Source organism: Lagopus leucura, unplaced genomic scaffold, assembly GCF_019238085.1.
Source record: "Lagopus leucura isolate 7727_CA_CO unplaced genomic scaffold, USGS_WTPT01 Super-Scaffold_760, whole genome shotgun sequence".
Taxonomy (NCBI): domain Eukaryota; kingdom Metazoa; phylum Chordata; class Aves; order Galliformes; family Phasianidae; genus Lagopus; species Lagopus leucura.
In genome coordinates this window covers 13,824,226-13,839,235 of record NW_024962257.1, presented here as the reverse complement: position 1 = coordinate 13,839,235, position 15,010 = coordinate 13,824,226, and the positions used below count along the sequence as shown (strand labels likewise).

General features: G+C 50.6%; 2 protein-coding genes across 4 annotated transcripts; both read right to left on the bottom strand.

Annotated features, from left to right (window-relative positions):
* Positions 1 to 1,813: 1,813 nt before the first annotated feature.
* LOC122176363 (UPF0488 protein C8orf33 homolog) lies at positions 1,814 to 7,464 on the bottom strand. Its single transcript, XM_042864805.1, has 6 exons — positions 7,334 to 7,464; positions 5,593 to 5,726; positions 5,359 to 5,412; positions 3,213 to 3,303; positions 2,979 to 3,125; positions 1,814 to 2,842 (listed from the first exon to the last, which is right to left on the bottom strand). Exons 3-6 carry the CDS (start codon positions 5,395 to 5,397, stop codon positions 2,658 to 2,660), a joined length of 462 nt encoding a protein of 153 aa, XP_042720739.1. The 5' UTR covers positions 5,398 to 5,412; positions 5,593 to 5,726; positions 7,334 to 7,464; the 3' UTR covers positions 1,814 to 2,657.
* Positions 7,465 to 8,190: 726 nt separating this feature from the next.
* On the bottom strand, positions 8,191 to 14,527 carry AMDHD2 (amidohydrolase domain containing 2). 3 transcript variants are annotated; one of them, XM_042864703.1, is made up of 12 exons: positions 14,402 to 14,527; positions 14,191 to 14,327; positions 13,742 to 13,881; positions 13,322 to 13,376; positions 12,722 to 12,934; positions 11,601 to 11,689; positions 11,119 to 11,263; positions 10,752 to 10,859; positions 10,002 to 10,070; positions 9,345 to 9,446; positions 8,865 to 8,945; positions 8,191 to 8,731 (listed from the first exon to the last, which is right to left on the bottom strand). In XM_042864703.1, the coding sequence occupies exons 1-12, from the start codon at positions 14,482 to 14,484 to the stop codon at positions 8,586 to 8,588; spliced, it is 1,368 nt and encodes a 455-aa protein (XP_042720637.1). In that variant the 5' UTR covers positions 14,485 to 14,527; the 3' UTR covers positions 8,191 to 8,585. The 3 variants fall into 3 exon arrangements, 1 of the variants encoding a protein (XP_042720637.1); XR_006177686.1 differs by having other exon boundaries at positions 8,595 to 8,682; positions 8,802 to 8,945; XR_006177685.1 differs by having other exon boundaries at positions 8,609 to 8,700; positions 8,802 to 8,945.
* Positions 14,528 to 15,010: the final 483 nt, after the last annotated feature.

Sequence of the window (15,010 nt, the reverse complement as noted above, 5' to 3'; positions counted from 1 at the left end):
ACATCACAAAAGCCATAAATGTCACCAAAAGTCTAAAGAAAGTAATGGTACAAAGGGGAAAATAATTCAAATGTCATTAAGACTGCATTACGACTTTCATGAAGAGGAACAGACTGATAGAGAAGCAACAGCATTTCCTAACCTACAATAATATTATTTCCTTCAAAATTAATGAAATGGTAATGCAGCAGAGATGCTACAGACACTGCAGAGCTGACACAGACTACCTGTGGAACTGACACCCAAACCCTGAGCCTAGCCCCAACCCTAATAACTCCAACCCTAACTGAAACCCCAACACTAATAACTCTAACCATGGAATCATAGAATGGCTCAGGGTGAAGTGCCATGGGCAGGGTTGCCTACCATAAGACCAGGTAGCCCAGGGCGCCATCCAAACTGGCCTTGAACACCTGCAGAGATGGGGCATCCCCACAGATAGGCACCACCATTGGTGCTCTCCAGGCAAATTCTGGGCATAACCCTTTGGGCATAATCCTAATGCTAATAAAATTAACACTAACCCAAACCTGAATCCTAACTATAATAACCCTAACGTTACCACTAACTTCAGTACTCTAAACATAACCATAAAATAAAGGTAACCCTAATCTTAACCCTCACCCTAAACCCACCCCTATCCCTAAACTCTAATCCTACCCCTGATGCTAATAACCCTAACCATGATAAACCTTACTCTAAACCCTAACACTAACTCTAATACCCCTATCCCTCTACCCAAACTCTAACCCTCACTCCAATAACTCTAATCCAGGCCAAGCACGGCTATGAAGAAGTCCTGCAAAAGGAATATGTGTTGGCTTTGCAAGTCAGCATTATATAAAAACCTCTGAAAAACCACAGCAGCCTCTCACCTATGAGAATGCCTTTTTTTCCCTCTGCTTTCCTTGCAGATAACATGGCTGGATTAAGTCACACTGAATATTCATCTCACCGGTATCTCTATTCTAATAGTGGATACCTAAAGAAAAGAGACTGAAGCAAGAATGTGTAAGGATGCTTCCTAGAATGCTCCTGCAGCCTTCCACAGCACAGGAACATCCCGTGTCTCACCAGCTCAAGACTCATCTGAAAAAAGAAAGGAAGAAAACCAAAACTATTTCCCAGGCATATTCTGCATCACCAACTAGGTAAGGAAAGAACTGAGGCTCTGAGCTCACATACAGCATGCCATTAATCTTAGCAAATGGCATGAAAACGTTAAAAGTTTGAGATCAGTGCAGCTTTCATACGCTTAATCCTGGAAATAAAATGAATCCTGGTTGTTATGCAGAGTCAAAATGCCTGCAGTACTTCCCAGCAAACCACAAGGATCACCTAAACTACTGGCTTCCAGACTGAAGTCTTCTTTCTTGTTTCTACCCACTGCACATGCTACTCACGTTCAGTTTCTCGTTATGCCCTGACAGTCATAATTTAACATATTTTAAACAAAAAATACCCTGGCAGATGCAACAGGCTGCTTAGTAATAAAATCTATTTCTTTTTGTAGGCAGCAGCAGGTTTTTTTTTCCCAAGTCTTTCTCTGTAAACGTTTCCCACCAACACTCTGTTGCTCTCAGCACATGCTGGAATCTGCCTACACTTCCATTTCTTGCTTCTCATACAGGATGACTGACTGGACTATAAAAAGGAAGGAAAGCACTGTGCCCTGGGGCCACCTGATACCACATTTCCTTTTAAAGGACTTCTGTTCCCCCAGCTTTTTTAGGCTGAGTGGGGAAGAACTTCTGCATGAACGCAGGGCACGGGCTGACTGGCTGAAGCAATACAGAGACCCAGGAGACACACATTCAGCCGATCAGAAAGCAAAAATTTAATACAAATCAAATGCAAGAGAACCTTTGGGCTCCCACAGCTCTTTTCACCACCACCCAAAGTTTAGCACACAAGTCAGTTATCCTCTGGGCTACTTGAAAGTGAGCTCAGAAACACAAATCTTTCCCTGACTGGAAACTATTGCTCTAACATTCCTAGGCTTGAACAAATCAGCATCTGCTGTCCTCTTCTAAGTCAACACCTGTCAATTAAATAGATGAAAGAGCAAGGACGATTCTCGCTCATTTTTGTCCCAGATTCTGAACTTTTTTACTCTATGAATGGCAGTAATTACACACTGCCCTGTGCTTCCTTGACACCAGAAGCTGCATGGCACAGCTGTCAGGTGGAATGGATTCATCCAGACAGCCAGTGCACTTAGATTGCCTCCCCTCTTCTCCCTCTGCAGAAACTGGGTCTTCTTCACAGAGCATTCCGTTTTGTGTGTGCTGCTTTCTCACTTGCTAAAAAAGGCCTCCTCTACTTGAAGGCAACAGGAGAGTGGGAAAAACTCACAGTATAAGAGACATTCTTAAGTTAACAGAAATTCTGCAGGAAGAAAACCAGAGCCTATCAGACTCCATGCTGCAAAGGTGACTTTCTACAGTGTGAGCATGGAGGACTACTGGAGTAGATTGAGTCTTGGGTTCATATGCCAGGTTGGCAGATCTGTTTTGCACCTCTGAAGGCACTCAAAAGGAGAATCCTTTCCATAGGAAATAAACTGGGATTCCTCTGTAACATTTTCTATAGCACAGCATCCTTCTTAAGGAGCTTTAGCAGAGTTTTGAGCCATGGTTTCAATCTAAAAGACTGTCCTAGAAGAAATTAAAGCGAAACTCTTCTTGAGAAACCGTGAATTTGAATGTGCCTGTGTCAGGTGTGTCGGCTGACTCCGGAAGGGATCCTGCTGATCCTTGGCTTTTACTGCATGCTCCGGGGCGCTTCCTGATGACCTGGCATTTCTTGTTCTGCACTTCCAGGATCTTGGCAGATTTTGCATCTTAAAGAGGGGAGAAAACAGCAGGAAGGGATTTTATTCACCTCATATGGCAAGCTCCCACACTGCAGAGCTGTACGTAGGGCGGGAGCAAAGTCCCTTCCTCTTTAATTTCCCCCTGCATGCAAAGTTTCCCTACCACATAGCATAAGCTTCAGCTGTTTGCACAGCTCCTCCTCCATCTTCTTCCTGTAGTCTCCAAATATGGCTCTCATGATTTGACGTTTCTTCACCAGCGGAGCCTTGTCACTGCGCAGTGTCCTGATTGCACGGACAGCCTCCTCAACTGGAGCAGCACAAGGGAGAAACACCTCAGTTTAAGATTCTCTGAACCCTCCAACAAGGGAGATTTCTCGTTTATTAGAATACTCACCCTGCTTGGGAGTGGATTTCTGTGTCTTCAGGCCAATTTCCAGTTGTTCCACACACCAATCCACCTCTTTCTGCAGCTGGTCATCTGACTGCTATGGAACAGAGTGAGCACAAGGAAATAAACCACCCCAAAATTAGAGCAGCAGTTGCTAAACAGGAAAAAATCAAGCTGCATAAAGGCAGGACCATCCCGAATTTCAGGCTCTGGAGATTACAAGCTTCAATACAACTTCTCTGTTGTCTGTATTTTCACTGGATAAACTTAAAGCACTGGACAAACGTTTAGTTGCAATTCACTGTCTCTGTTTGATGGATTTAATAGCTGGCTGTCACTCAGATGACACAGTGGAAAGCTGGTCAGGACCATCCATAAGAAAGAAGCTGTAAATTCAATTTATGGATGAGAGGAATAAGCATTAACAAAACAAAAGGCTACCCAAAAACTTGCCCAAAATCCAACAGTAAGCAATGGACAAAATCAGAAGCTGAGCCCTGGTGTCTCAGCCCAAGTGCTTGCTCAACCAGAAATGCATGAAGTCAAGGGAGTTAAAGCCCTCAAAGATGGAAGAAGTCCTAACAAACACAGCCAGCCAGTGGAAAGGAAAGGAAAAGAGCTGCATCCTACAGCTGAAGCACAAAAGTTCTCATGCTACCTCTTCCTTTTCCTTACAGCAGTCTCTTTCCAATGAATGGGATGGGATTTGCATCACTTTCAAATCTTTTCAACTCTCTGATATTCAGCAGTGTTTACTGGCAGGGCTGTTGTTCAAGAAGCAGATAAGGCATACATAAAATACAACTTCAGTCTAAAACATTAAAAGCAACTTTCTTGCAATTTTATGTCTCAGAATTGCTCAGCTGGCAGGGTTTAATAATAACAACTACAACAATGCTGAGAAGAAAAATAAAAGGGAGACCTGGACCATAGCAGAACATCAGAAAATCTCACGATGTGTTCAGATCAGAGAATCTTAATGGTGTCTTCACATAACTTGCAACTTCAGCTGAACTTGGGCCTGCCTCACGGTGGGAGCCTTCCCGAAAGTTCTCAGGCTTTGCACTGCAACATGCCATAGCTACGGCTGCAGCACCTCAGAGCTTTCCTATGTGCATTCTGTGAGTAACTCATCCTCCCTGATAAGGTGCCAGTCAAGAGCACAGTGCCTGACACCAGCATGGCACTGGCTGATGACAGTTCTTGGTTTATGTTAAATAAAACATGACACCCAGCTTCCCAGGATTAGGATTACAACTCTAAACATCAAATGCTTCAGCACAGGTCTGAAACAGAAAACAAAGGAACGTTACATTTGTTTCCATTGATCAGGCTCACAAGGGAGAAAACTGCTGCTCCAAGTCAGCAGCAATCCCTGTCTTTCACATTCACCTCAATTCATGTCACATACTAACTGCACTGACATTTTCTTTTTTACTGAAGGATTAAAATTATAGGATCCCATCAATATCTGAATACCTGAGAGGTCTCATCCTGATGGGCCGCATCTTTATTCTGGCATCCATTAGCTTCCACCTTTGCCTTCCTCTTGGTCTCAGTTTCTTTCATATCTTTTTTACTGACAGATGCATTTTGTTTCTTCTTTTTCTTCCTTTGTGTAGCTCCCTCTGATGCTGATTTCTCTATCACTGTGCTATCCCCAGGGGCACTCTCTGGCTTGGACATCTTTAGTGTGACATGGCTTTCATCCTCTCTGGGCACAGCACTCGCAGTTTGATCCAAGTCAGACTTCTCCAATGCTGAAATCTGCACCACATCTACTGACTCAGCAGGCACTGCATTATCCAGCACCTCACGATCTGCTGCACCCTCCATATGTTGGCTGGCTGGAACTAATGGGACCAGAGGACAGTCTTCTTTAGGAATGGCAAAGCTGAAAGACAACTTGGGTTCCTGGCCAGAGGCAGCAAAACTCAGAGCTCCACTGCAGAGTTCTTTTGCTCTGTGGTTCTTACACTGGTTTGCATCTGCTCAGCAGTGCTGACACCAGGGACTGCTTCCAAAGGTGCACCAGCTGCTTCTGGGTCTGCTTTACAAAGCAAAAAATCAAATTGGGTGTTGTAGTGAGATGATGTGAACCCCTCTGGTTTTGCCTTAGAAATCTGGTCTGACTGTTCCCCATATGACATACCTTCTGTAGCCTGCCCACTGCCTTGCTGTACTTCCACATCAACAAGTTTTGTGCCTAGAAAAGAAAAATAATGTTTCTATCATGATGACTGTTTCCTACTATGGGGATGCCATTGCTACTCGCCCTGTAAAGCACTGGCAGAGAAGCAATCCAACCCAAAGCTGTGAGATGGGAAATTCACAGTAAAGAGCCAAACAGCACCACTTCCCAAAGGGACTGCACAAGCTCACCTGCCTTCTTTGTGCTCTTCCAGTCCTCAGCTCTTTCAAGATGACAATCCCCAAGCACGCAGTTTATCACTTCTTGCTTCTTTATAAAAGCAGTCCCATGGGAGCACAGCACCTTGAGAACATGCTCTGTCTCTTCTGCTGCACTCAAGAAAAAGACCGAGAGAAACAAGAAACAGGTTATGGTGGGCCCTAAAAAATCTCCCATGAGACTCCAATGACCGAGTCTCTTCTGACCGTGTACTGTGCTTACACCACCTCTGATTCATGACAGTTAGATGAAAATAAGCTCCAAGTGCTTCTAGGAGCTGAAGCAATACCATGAGACATCCTTAACAGAAAAAAAAAATAGATCCTTTAGCATCTTACCATACATACGTGAAGAATCTTACAGACAGGCAAATGTGCAACTAACAGCACTGAGGCTACTGACTGCTTAACGACCATTCCCTCGGAGCAACTGAGAAATCCAGGAGCACAGCACGGTGTCTGTTCTCTGGGAAAACTGGGGAAGAGCTGACTGAGCAGCGAGTACACCCTAAAACACAGGACTCTTGCTTGAGGCTCACACAAACCAGCCAAACAAACGGTATCTTGCAGGAGCACTGCAGATGTAATGCTGAACATCCCACGTTATGAAAGGAGTAATGGCACTGCATGAGGCAGAAGCACCTCAATGGGGCTGTGGTCACCCAAAAAAGTGGGACGTCCCTTCACAGCCCCTGGGTGTCAGCACCCTGAGCACACACACCTCCAGCTGAGTTTAGCTGGCCGCAATCAAGGACTGCTTGCCACTAAGAGCAATTACAAAGGGAGAACTAGAAAAACCCTCAGAGGAAGTGCTCCTCCCCATTTGTGAGCTATTTTCGCTGAAGATCTCATAGCTGGCCTGCCTGAGCTATGCTGCACATCATTGATCCATTGATTATGCCCATGATCTCAATCCTGATGGGATCTGCCCCATCACCACAGATTTCTATGGCAATCTGCCACTCCACAGCCTGGCTACCTTCAGCAATGCTGCTTCGTTCTCCTCCCTCAGGCACTGCACAGATGGGCCCTTTTCAGCCAAGTCTGCCTCTCGCTGCCTTGCTGTGAACAGCTTCTAGAGGCCATTCCTGCTGCCCTGTGGCAGGAGCTTGAAGGTTGAAACACAAGACATGGGGGTGAGCAAGCACCCTGACGCCCCAGCACAGTGAGTGGTTATGTGTTAATTACTGCTCCATCCTCAGGTGCACCAGCAAACACTCCGCTAGGCATCTTACAAAGGGCAACCACGCTTCTTCCCTAGACACTGAGTGTGCGCCATTCGTAGAAGCAGGACACGTCTTCACATGTTAACAGCTTCTCCTGAAAAGCATTTCACAGATTTTGTCTTTCCCCTTCAAACCTGAAAAATGAAGCCCAAGCCTCATAAAGATAAACTTACTGGTGTTTAAGGGCCTGTTTCTGATTCTGTATTTCTCCAGGTCTGGTAAACTAGAGCTGTAGCAGAACCAACCGACAGACCGGAGGTGAAATAAGAGACAAGGCAGAACACAGGGCGATCCAAAGCCATAGGGAAAAGAATAAAGCAGCTTACAGACAGCTCTGGAAGTTCAACGCCTTAATCACAGACCAGCTTCGTGTCGTTTCGCATTAGGAACAAATCCCGTGTCACGCGAGAACAGGACGGAGGAAAGAAAGAACAGAACAAATAGCCACGCAAGGCTGGAATTTGGCTGTGGATGGTGGAAGAGGCAACGCACCTGGGGCCGGGGCCACGATCTGCCCACGGGAACCTCCGGCTGAGCGCTCGGGGAAGGGCTGTGACTGGCTCCAGCGGGACAGCCGACACACCGCGCGTGAGCCCCGCAGCCCCGCCGCACCCCACGCTGTGCCGCTGTCCGCCGCCAAAAGCGTCCCCGCGGCGCGCCGCGCCCTGCGCCTCCGTTCCGCCCCCGCCCTCAGCTCGATCCCCCCCCCCCCTGACCGCCGCCCGCTCGCGGTCGTTCAGATTTCCTTTTATTTTTATGACACTTTTTATTCGCATTGCTTTTTTTCCGCCTTCCCCCCCTCTCCCCCCCCGCATCACCGCCGGCAGCCGAGGCGCAGCGCTTGCAGCGCAGCCCCGGGGGCTGCAGGCGTGATGTACGCGAGGCTGGCGGCTGGGCGGCAGACAGGACGCGGCACGAGGCCCCGCTGACGGCGGGAGGCTCCGGAACGGCGTCAGTCCTGGCTCGAAATGCCCAGATGTCAGGGAAAGAGCTGACAGCCAAATACGGAAGAAGACAATAATGAACAGAAGATTAATGAGCTATCAGCAACGGCCTTGAAAGGCCAGAAGGTGGCTGCAGTTCTCCCTTACGAGCCACGGGGCTCTCTCCCTCCAGCTCTGAGCTGCCCACTACCCATCTGGATGCATCCCTGAAGCAAGTGTCCTCCTCCTCCCAGGGCTGGAGGAGGCGGGGGCTGTCCTGAGCCTGCAGAACCCAGCCAGGCGTCAAGCAGAGCTGAGAGAAACGTTGATTTCCAGGGCACGACAGCATCTCTGTCTGCAGACAAAATCATATGCTGTGGGCTCCATGCCCATGCAGAGAAAAAGGCACAAAGGACCAGCAATGCCTCGTTTTCCTGGGTTTGATCTCTGCCCTGAGGATTCAGCCCACACTGATTCACAGCCCCGCAATGGCACCAAGTCAGTGAGCTGCACCAGCCTTGCTCCAGGGAACACAAGAGGGAGGGCCGGTCGGTCAGAATGTGGTCCTCAGCTTCCACTGACACAACAGGAACTTTGTAATGGGAAGAGCTGCGAGCTGAACTGGTAGCTGCTGACATCCTGCCAGCTACAGCTGCCCAGGAGCAAGGCAGCAAAGAGAGGGATGGATATGGCTTGAGTCTGCCTTAGGCACAGGCAGGTTGTGTGCTGCATAAACAGTGCAAAGGCTGGGACAGCTTCACACCGCTGTGAGATGGACACGTGAGCACCTGTCTGGGGACACAGGACAGCTGTGCAGTCTTTCAGGTCTCTCCAGAGATTGACAATCCCTCCTGATTTGCTTGTTCTCCCCACTCCACCAACTGAGCACCAACAGAGTCATTGCAGGCATGGCTGTAACTGGAAGCAGTGGTTGCGCTGGAAAACACAGCTCTTTGGTATGAGTCTCCTTCAGGGGAGTTGCAGGAAGGAAGGGAAAAAAACAAAACAAAACAAGAGAAGAGAAGTGGGGTGGTTACCAAAGCTGCTAATCACAGTGCCAGGATGCCTTGGAAGGCACAGGCCAGCCCAGTGTCACATGCCTAAGGCATCCCGTCTCCAGACTTCCTCGCCCGCGATGTACGTGGCTTGCACGTGCAGGCTATCATCCAGCATCAGGAAATCTGCACCAGATAGGAGAGAAAAGAAACAGCTGTCAGAGGAACAGAGGAAGAGCAAGTGGGGCAGCTGAGGCTGGCTCAGAGGAGCTGGGCTCTAGGGCTGCCTCCACACTGAGGAGTTTCTCCCCACTCCAGAAACAGGTCAGGACTGCAGTGTAGAACCATCCTTGCTCTGCTCCAAGCTCATCTGAGATGTGGGATCCTCTCCAAAAGGCTCATGAAGCATCACCAGCACCCACAGGAAAAAAAAAAAAATCACCAAAGCAAAAGCCCAAAGCAGATCCTGGGCAGAGTGAGGGTCCCCAGTGCCCCCAGTGAAGCAGCAGAAGCATCCTGCATTTATAGCAGGCCCTACTTTTCTCCAGCATGCAGAAACCCTTCCCACCATCCCCATAACAGTACCTGCATCAGAATCATAATTCAGGGTCCCCTTTCTGTCTTCAATCCCCAAGAGCTGGGCAGGATGCAGAGATGCTGCCTCCAGCGCAGTCTCCACTGAGCACCCTTGGAGGAAGAAGCGTTAGTGCAGCAAACAGCCTCATCAGCAGAGCAGCCCAGTCCTTGGTTAAGGCAACTGGTGGCACTGCAGGGACCTTTGTGACAACCAAACCCATGCGCAGGGCCCCAGTGTCTTTGTCGGCACTGTTTGTGTCCTGTCCTGGTACAATAGAGCACTAACACTGATCTGACTGCTACTGCCCTGAACTACAGGGCAGGAGGAGCTGGGAGGCCCAGTCACAGATGGCTGGAGCTGGGGAGGGGAAACATCTCTAAGGGAAACAGTAGGAAGAAGAGAACTGATTTCTTAAGGTACAGGGTGGGGAAAGTCGTTCACTTTTAGGTATGGGAAAAGAGCAGAACAGTTCAACCCTACTTAGTGCTGCAGGTTATAATGAAGCACCCCTCCTAAAGGTGTTTGTCTCCAAGGCCAGTACCACTGATGTCAGCCCTTCTCCTCGTGTCTCGGACAAGAGGGGACATCTATAGCTGAGCAGACACAGCTGGCAAGAACAAGACTTCTTCACGGGGAGGAACAGCTTGTGGACAACGCTCACCCACCTGTAGCTTCCAGAAAGTGTCGCACACATGTGTCCATGGTTGCCACACTACCACTCAGGGTCTTTGTGCCTGGGAGAGAACAGGACAGTACTGAGCAGAACCCCAAAGGGGCAGAAATCCTGGGTCATGTGAGGAGCAAGTTGAAGGGCTCTCAGCCACTGCTGAGGAGTAACAGAAAGAGGCAAGAGCGTTCATGCTGGCAGTGAAGGGAGACGCATGAAGATGTCACCATGCAGCTCCCCTGTTAAGACCAGCTGGACTGGTTGAAACTCTAGCTCACAATGCAGGCACCTGCTGCCAGAGACGGGGGAGGGAAGTGACAAAGGAATAGCCCTCCAGAATATCTTCCCAGTCTCCAGCTGTTTGCAGATTAGGGAGCTTACTTAGCAGAAAGTGATGATGCTGCAGTAAAGACAAGGGACAATAAATAACAGTGGGATTTCTTTGTCCTTTCTGACCACGCACCAATTTCTAGCATCCACCCTACTTGGCAAGGAGATCAAAGGTGCTGCAGACAAGCTAAAAATTGTCAAATTCCTCCTCACTCCAACAAGACAGGTCAATTTTCCTTTTCATGAGATGCACCACTCTCCTCACAATCAAGTTATGGCAGAGATATTATCAGGCAACAAAACCCAAGATGGCACAAGTGCTGCTTCACGCTGACGAGCTCTGCAAGGTGTGCTGAGCTCTCCAGGAATAGGCACGAGTGACATGACCGTGTGCAGCTCTTTGGCAAGAGGCACCTACCTGCAATGTAGGTGTTGAGGCCATCGATCTCCACCACCTGCTGGCCCAGTGTATGCCGACCTGGTGCCAGCCCCATGCCAGCAATAGCGTCCGTCACCAGCACCATGCCTGAGGAATGCAAGGAAACAGGCTGGAGCAGCTTTGCAACTAATCCCACTGCATTATAATCTGAGCTCTGTGCCATGCCAACCCCCCCTGAGAGGTACCAAGACATCTCCAGCCGCATCCAGCTGAGGTGACAGGCTGTGGATTAAGACTTCTTTCAGACAGCACGATAACAAGCCACGGCAGTCGTGGGAGATGGCACAGCATTAGTGATGCTGGCGACATCACACTGCTGCCACTGTGTGGGCACAGTACGGCCTACCTTTGGGGTGGGCTCGATGGGCGATCCGCAGGGCAGCAGGGTTGGTGTGGATGCCATCAGAGATCATGCCATAGAAGACCCTCCGCCCAGCAGGAATCTTATCACTTGTCAGCAGCCCCACGATCCCAGGGTCACGATGGTGGAACTACCCAAAGTGGGAGAGGAAAAGATGATGGGTGTCACACCAGGACTCGCGGGCTGAGACCCTTCCTGCTGTCATCTCTATCAAACAGTGCCTGGCAGCTGGGCACTTCATCCATTATCAAGCGTAACCAGGCAACCCCTCCAATTTCAAGAGACTGCTACAGCTTTGACTCTCTTAAGTCAGGCAGTAGAAGCATGAAGCCAGAGGTTCTGTGCTGAAATTCCACTGCAAGGCCTGGTACAAAACAAGTTGATGATGCAAATAAGCGTTTGTGGGGAGCAAGAGAGAAAGCAGTGAAAGCAATGCTGGCACAGGACAAATGCCCTTGGCAACTCACCGGCAGCATGGCATTGAAGAGGTGAGTGATGAAGGTAGCACCGTGCTGCACAGCCTCCTCAGCCTGGGAGAGGTTAGCCACCGAGTGACCTGGAACAGAGACCACTGCGTGATTCTTCTGCTCATCTCTGCATTTCTTTTCCCAGAGGAACACCCAAGAGTAAAGATGCTCTGTTAGGGCTCTGCTCTGAAGCTCCACCCTGGGCTTAGGTGAGCACCAGCCTTGTTGCTGAGCTGTCTGACCACAACCAGTGGGGACTTGCAGGAGGGGATTCACCTGAACACACTGATTACAACAGTCACAAATGCTGCCTTGCTCCTACAGGCACTGGGGAGAGTTGCCTTCTGGCTGGGCTACAAGTCCTAGGATTTGCATTTCTGCTCTCCTCAGATATTTCAAGGCTTTATACAGAGAGGTGTCAAAGACGTAGGGAGACAGTGGGCAGTTCTCCAAGAAATGAAACGCTGATAAAACAAAATCCAGAAAGAGAATGTTGTTTTCCCTAACATGGACAGCAGATCCGTTGCCTTTCTTTGATTGTCTTTACGTGACTGTGAGACAAGATATCTCTGCTGCACAAACACCCAACCAAATTAAGGTTCAGTTTCACCTTGAAGAAAGGGTGGTGGGAGTGGTGGGAGAGGTCTTCAGCTCTTCTAGTTGTATAACCGAGTCATCAAGACTCAACAGCAACCTTTGGAAAACAGTATCGCCTGTCAAATAAGGCCTAAAGCTGCTGAACTTCAGAGTTTGAACCTTTCCAAGTAGTCAGCCTGGAATTACATCCTTATTAAACTGAACGTTAAAAAAAAAAAAAGAAAGGAAATTATGACTGCTGTTCTTTCCTGTGTTTTCCCAGCACCAGTGCTACCCTGTGCAAAACTACAGGAGCCCTTCGACCAACCTTCTGTTTGCAGACAGGGCGACAGATTTACAGCATCAACTGAGCTCCCTGTATGTCACACATCTGTCACCCTCCCTGAAGGCCAGGAAAGGGGTGACAAAAGGAAATACCACCCAGCCCAGCCACACAGAGACACCATTAGAGATATCACAGCCCTGGGCTGCCCGACCCATGCTGCATGTGACACGGACAGACCGAGCCTCCCCCCAGCCCTTACCGAGTGAGACACAGATGCCTCGCTTGGTGAGTTCCTGGATCACCTCGTTGCTCCTCTTTATCTCTGGGGCCAAGGTGACAATGCGGATGCAGTCCAGGGACCCGTAGGTGGCAAGCAAGTCCTGGAAAGCATTTTCCTCGAAGGTGCGGATGCAGTGCTCTGGGTGTGCCCCCTTTTTCTCCTTGCTGATGAATGGTCCTTCCAGGTGAGCCCCTGCTCAAAGGGGAACAGAGTCATCTTTCTTCCTCTTCCAACCAAGGAACAAGAAACCTGCCGTGTCCACCCTGCTCCAGCCAAGCTCTTCCCATTCTCCCACAGTAAAGCAGAGTTCAGGTAAATCAGAGCTCAGTACAGCAACAGATGCAGCACTGGCCAGCCCCATAGCCGTTACTCTGTCAAACCCCATAGGGCTGATAGCAGAGCACACTGCAAAGGCTGGGGACAGGTTTGGGGAGACAGCAGGCCTGTGCCCACCTATGTATCCCTGCCACCGAGAGAGCTTCAGCTCCCAACTCTTCTGTTCCTAAAACAGCTTCTTTTTCTTAAGAAGGAAAAGGATAAACAACAGGCACCAAATAGGACAGTGACAAAATCACTTACCCAGGATACCAGCTCCGTGAGCTCCACCATTTCTTACACTGATCTGGGGAAGAATCTATAGAAAGGGGTTAGTCAGACACCTCACATACACAGCACTGCCAAAGCAACCCAAACCTTGGGCTCCCACAGAGCTGCTGCACCACCAGAAACGAAAAGCCAAGCAGCTCACAAAGGAAAAGCAAGCTGCAAGCCCCTCTGTGCAAGGTAGCTACCTGCTGGCCTGGGAAACACTGCTGCCTCGGTGGTGTAAAGATTAAGGGCAAGAAACCTGGGGCTGTTCAGGTCCTTATGTCTACAACTCATCCACTATGGCAGCCGTCTCATTGTCTGAAGATGAGGCTGAGGAACCAGCCTTGGCTCTCTTGTACCAGCATCAGCTCTTTATCACCCTAAGGATAAGAGGTGGAGAAAGTCACTCACCTGGTGGTACACAGATGGAGGGGATGTCACCAGGGTGGGACAGAAGGAAGTCACTCCATGGGAGAGTATTTTCTGACCGACCAGGTCAATCCCTGATCTGAAATCATCCGTAGCCAGGGAGAAATCCACCCCAAAGCCTCCTGCACCATGAACAAAACAAAGGTGAAGCCGCAGGCTCCGCAGCAGCCAGGCAGTGCTGCCCAGAGCCCCATCTCCAGCCCGGGCCCAGCAAGGCACTGGGGCTGCACCTGACGATTCCCAAACCCAAAACGCTGTGGAACCATTTGGGGTGAGCAGAGCAAGCCTCCAGCTTTGCACAGCACAGCCTGGAAGCAAAAAGGCTTCACCAGCACTTCTGCCCCAAATTCCCGAAGTTCTGACAGCGCAAACCCAGCCAACGCCATCCATTCCCCCCAGCACAGAGAAAGGGGCAGCGGCGTGCACCTCACCGTTGATCTGCACGTCGATGAAGCCCGGGGCGAGGATGCAGCCCTTGCAGTCCAGCTGGACGTCGGCAGAACCCTTCTCGTCGAAGAAGAGTTTCTCGGGGTTGAGGATCTTCCCCTCCCGCACCCACAGATCCTCCCTGCGGGGACACCACGCTCACACCACGCTCACACCCCGCCCGGGGCCCCCCGCACCCCGCGTGGTCCCACTCACCGCTGCAGGCGGCGGCCCCGCAGGAGGCGGCAGTTGGTGAACTGCACGATGGGGGCGTCCGACACGGATTTGTTGGACGGCATCGCCGGGCCGAGGGAGTCGACCCGCAGCGGGGCTGCGCGAGGGCAGGGCGGGACCGCGGAGCCGGCGGCCGGGCTCCTCCCAGCGGCCCCGGGCCCACGCTCGGACCAAAGGCCGCAGCCGGGCCCAGAGCCCGGGACCGCCGGCGGAGGGCAGCGGGGAGCAGGGTGGGGCGAGGAGCCGCGCTTACCCCGGGGCACCGCCGGTCCTCTCACGTGAGCGCTCCGAAAGGCCGCCCCGCCCCGCCCCGCCCCGCCCCGCCCCACACATGACCGGCCCAAGGGCGCCGCCATCTTGGGGAGGTGGCAAAGGGCCGCCGCCATCTTGGGGAGGTCGCGGTTTCTCCACAGCCGCCGGCGGGCAGGGAGCTAAATTCAGATGTCGGAAGTCACAGAATCACAGAATCACAGGGTTGGAAGGGACCTCAAGGATCATGAAGCTCCAACCCCCTGCCGCATGCAGGGCCACCAACCTCCCCATTTCATACCAGCCCAGGCTGCCCAGAGCCCCATCCAACCTGGCCTTGAA

Coding starts and splice junctions, on each gene's coding strand:
- LOC122176363 (XM_042864805.1), bottom strand. CDS start 5,397: ATGTGGAAGTACAGCAAGGCAGTGGGCAGGCTACAGAAG. Junction 3,126..3,212: donor GAAATCCACTCCCAAGCAGG/GTGAGTATTCTA, acceptor GTGCTGCTCCAG/TTGAGGAGGCTGTCCGTGCA. Junction 2,843..2,978: donor GCTGAAGCTTATGCTATGTG/GTAGGGAAACTT, acceptor CCCCTCTTTAAG/ATGCAAAATCTGCCAAGATC.
- AMDHD2 (XM_042864703.1), bottom strand. CDS start 14,484: ATGCCGTCCAACAAATCCGTGTCGGACGCCCCCATCGTGCAGTTCACC. Junction 9,447..10,001: donor ACACTTTCTGGAAGCTACAG/GTGGGTGAGCGT, acceptor TCTTCCTCCAAG/GGTGCTCAGTGGAGACTGCG. Junction 8,946..9,344: donor GAATTATGATTCTGATGCAG/GTACTGTTATGG, acceptor TATCTGGTGCAG/ATTTCCTGATGCTGGATGAT.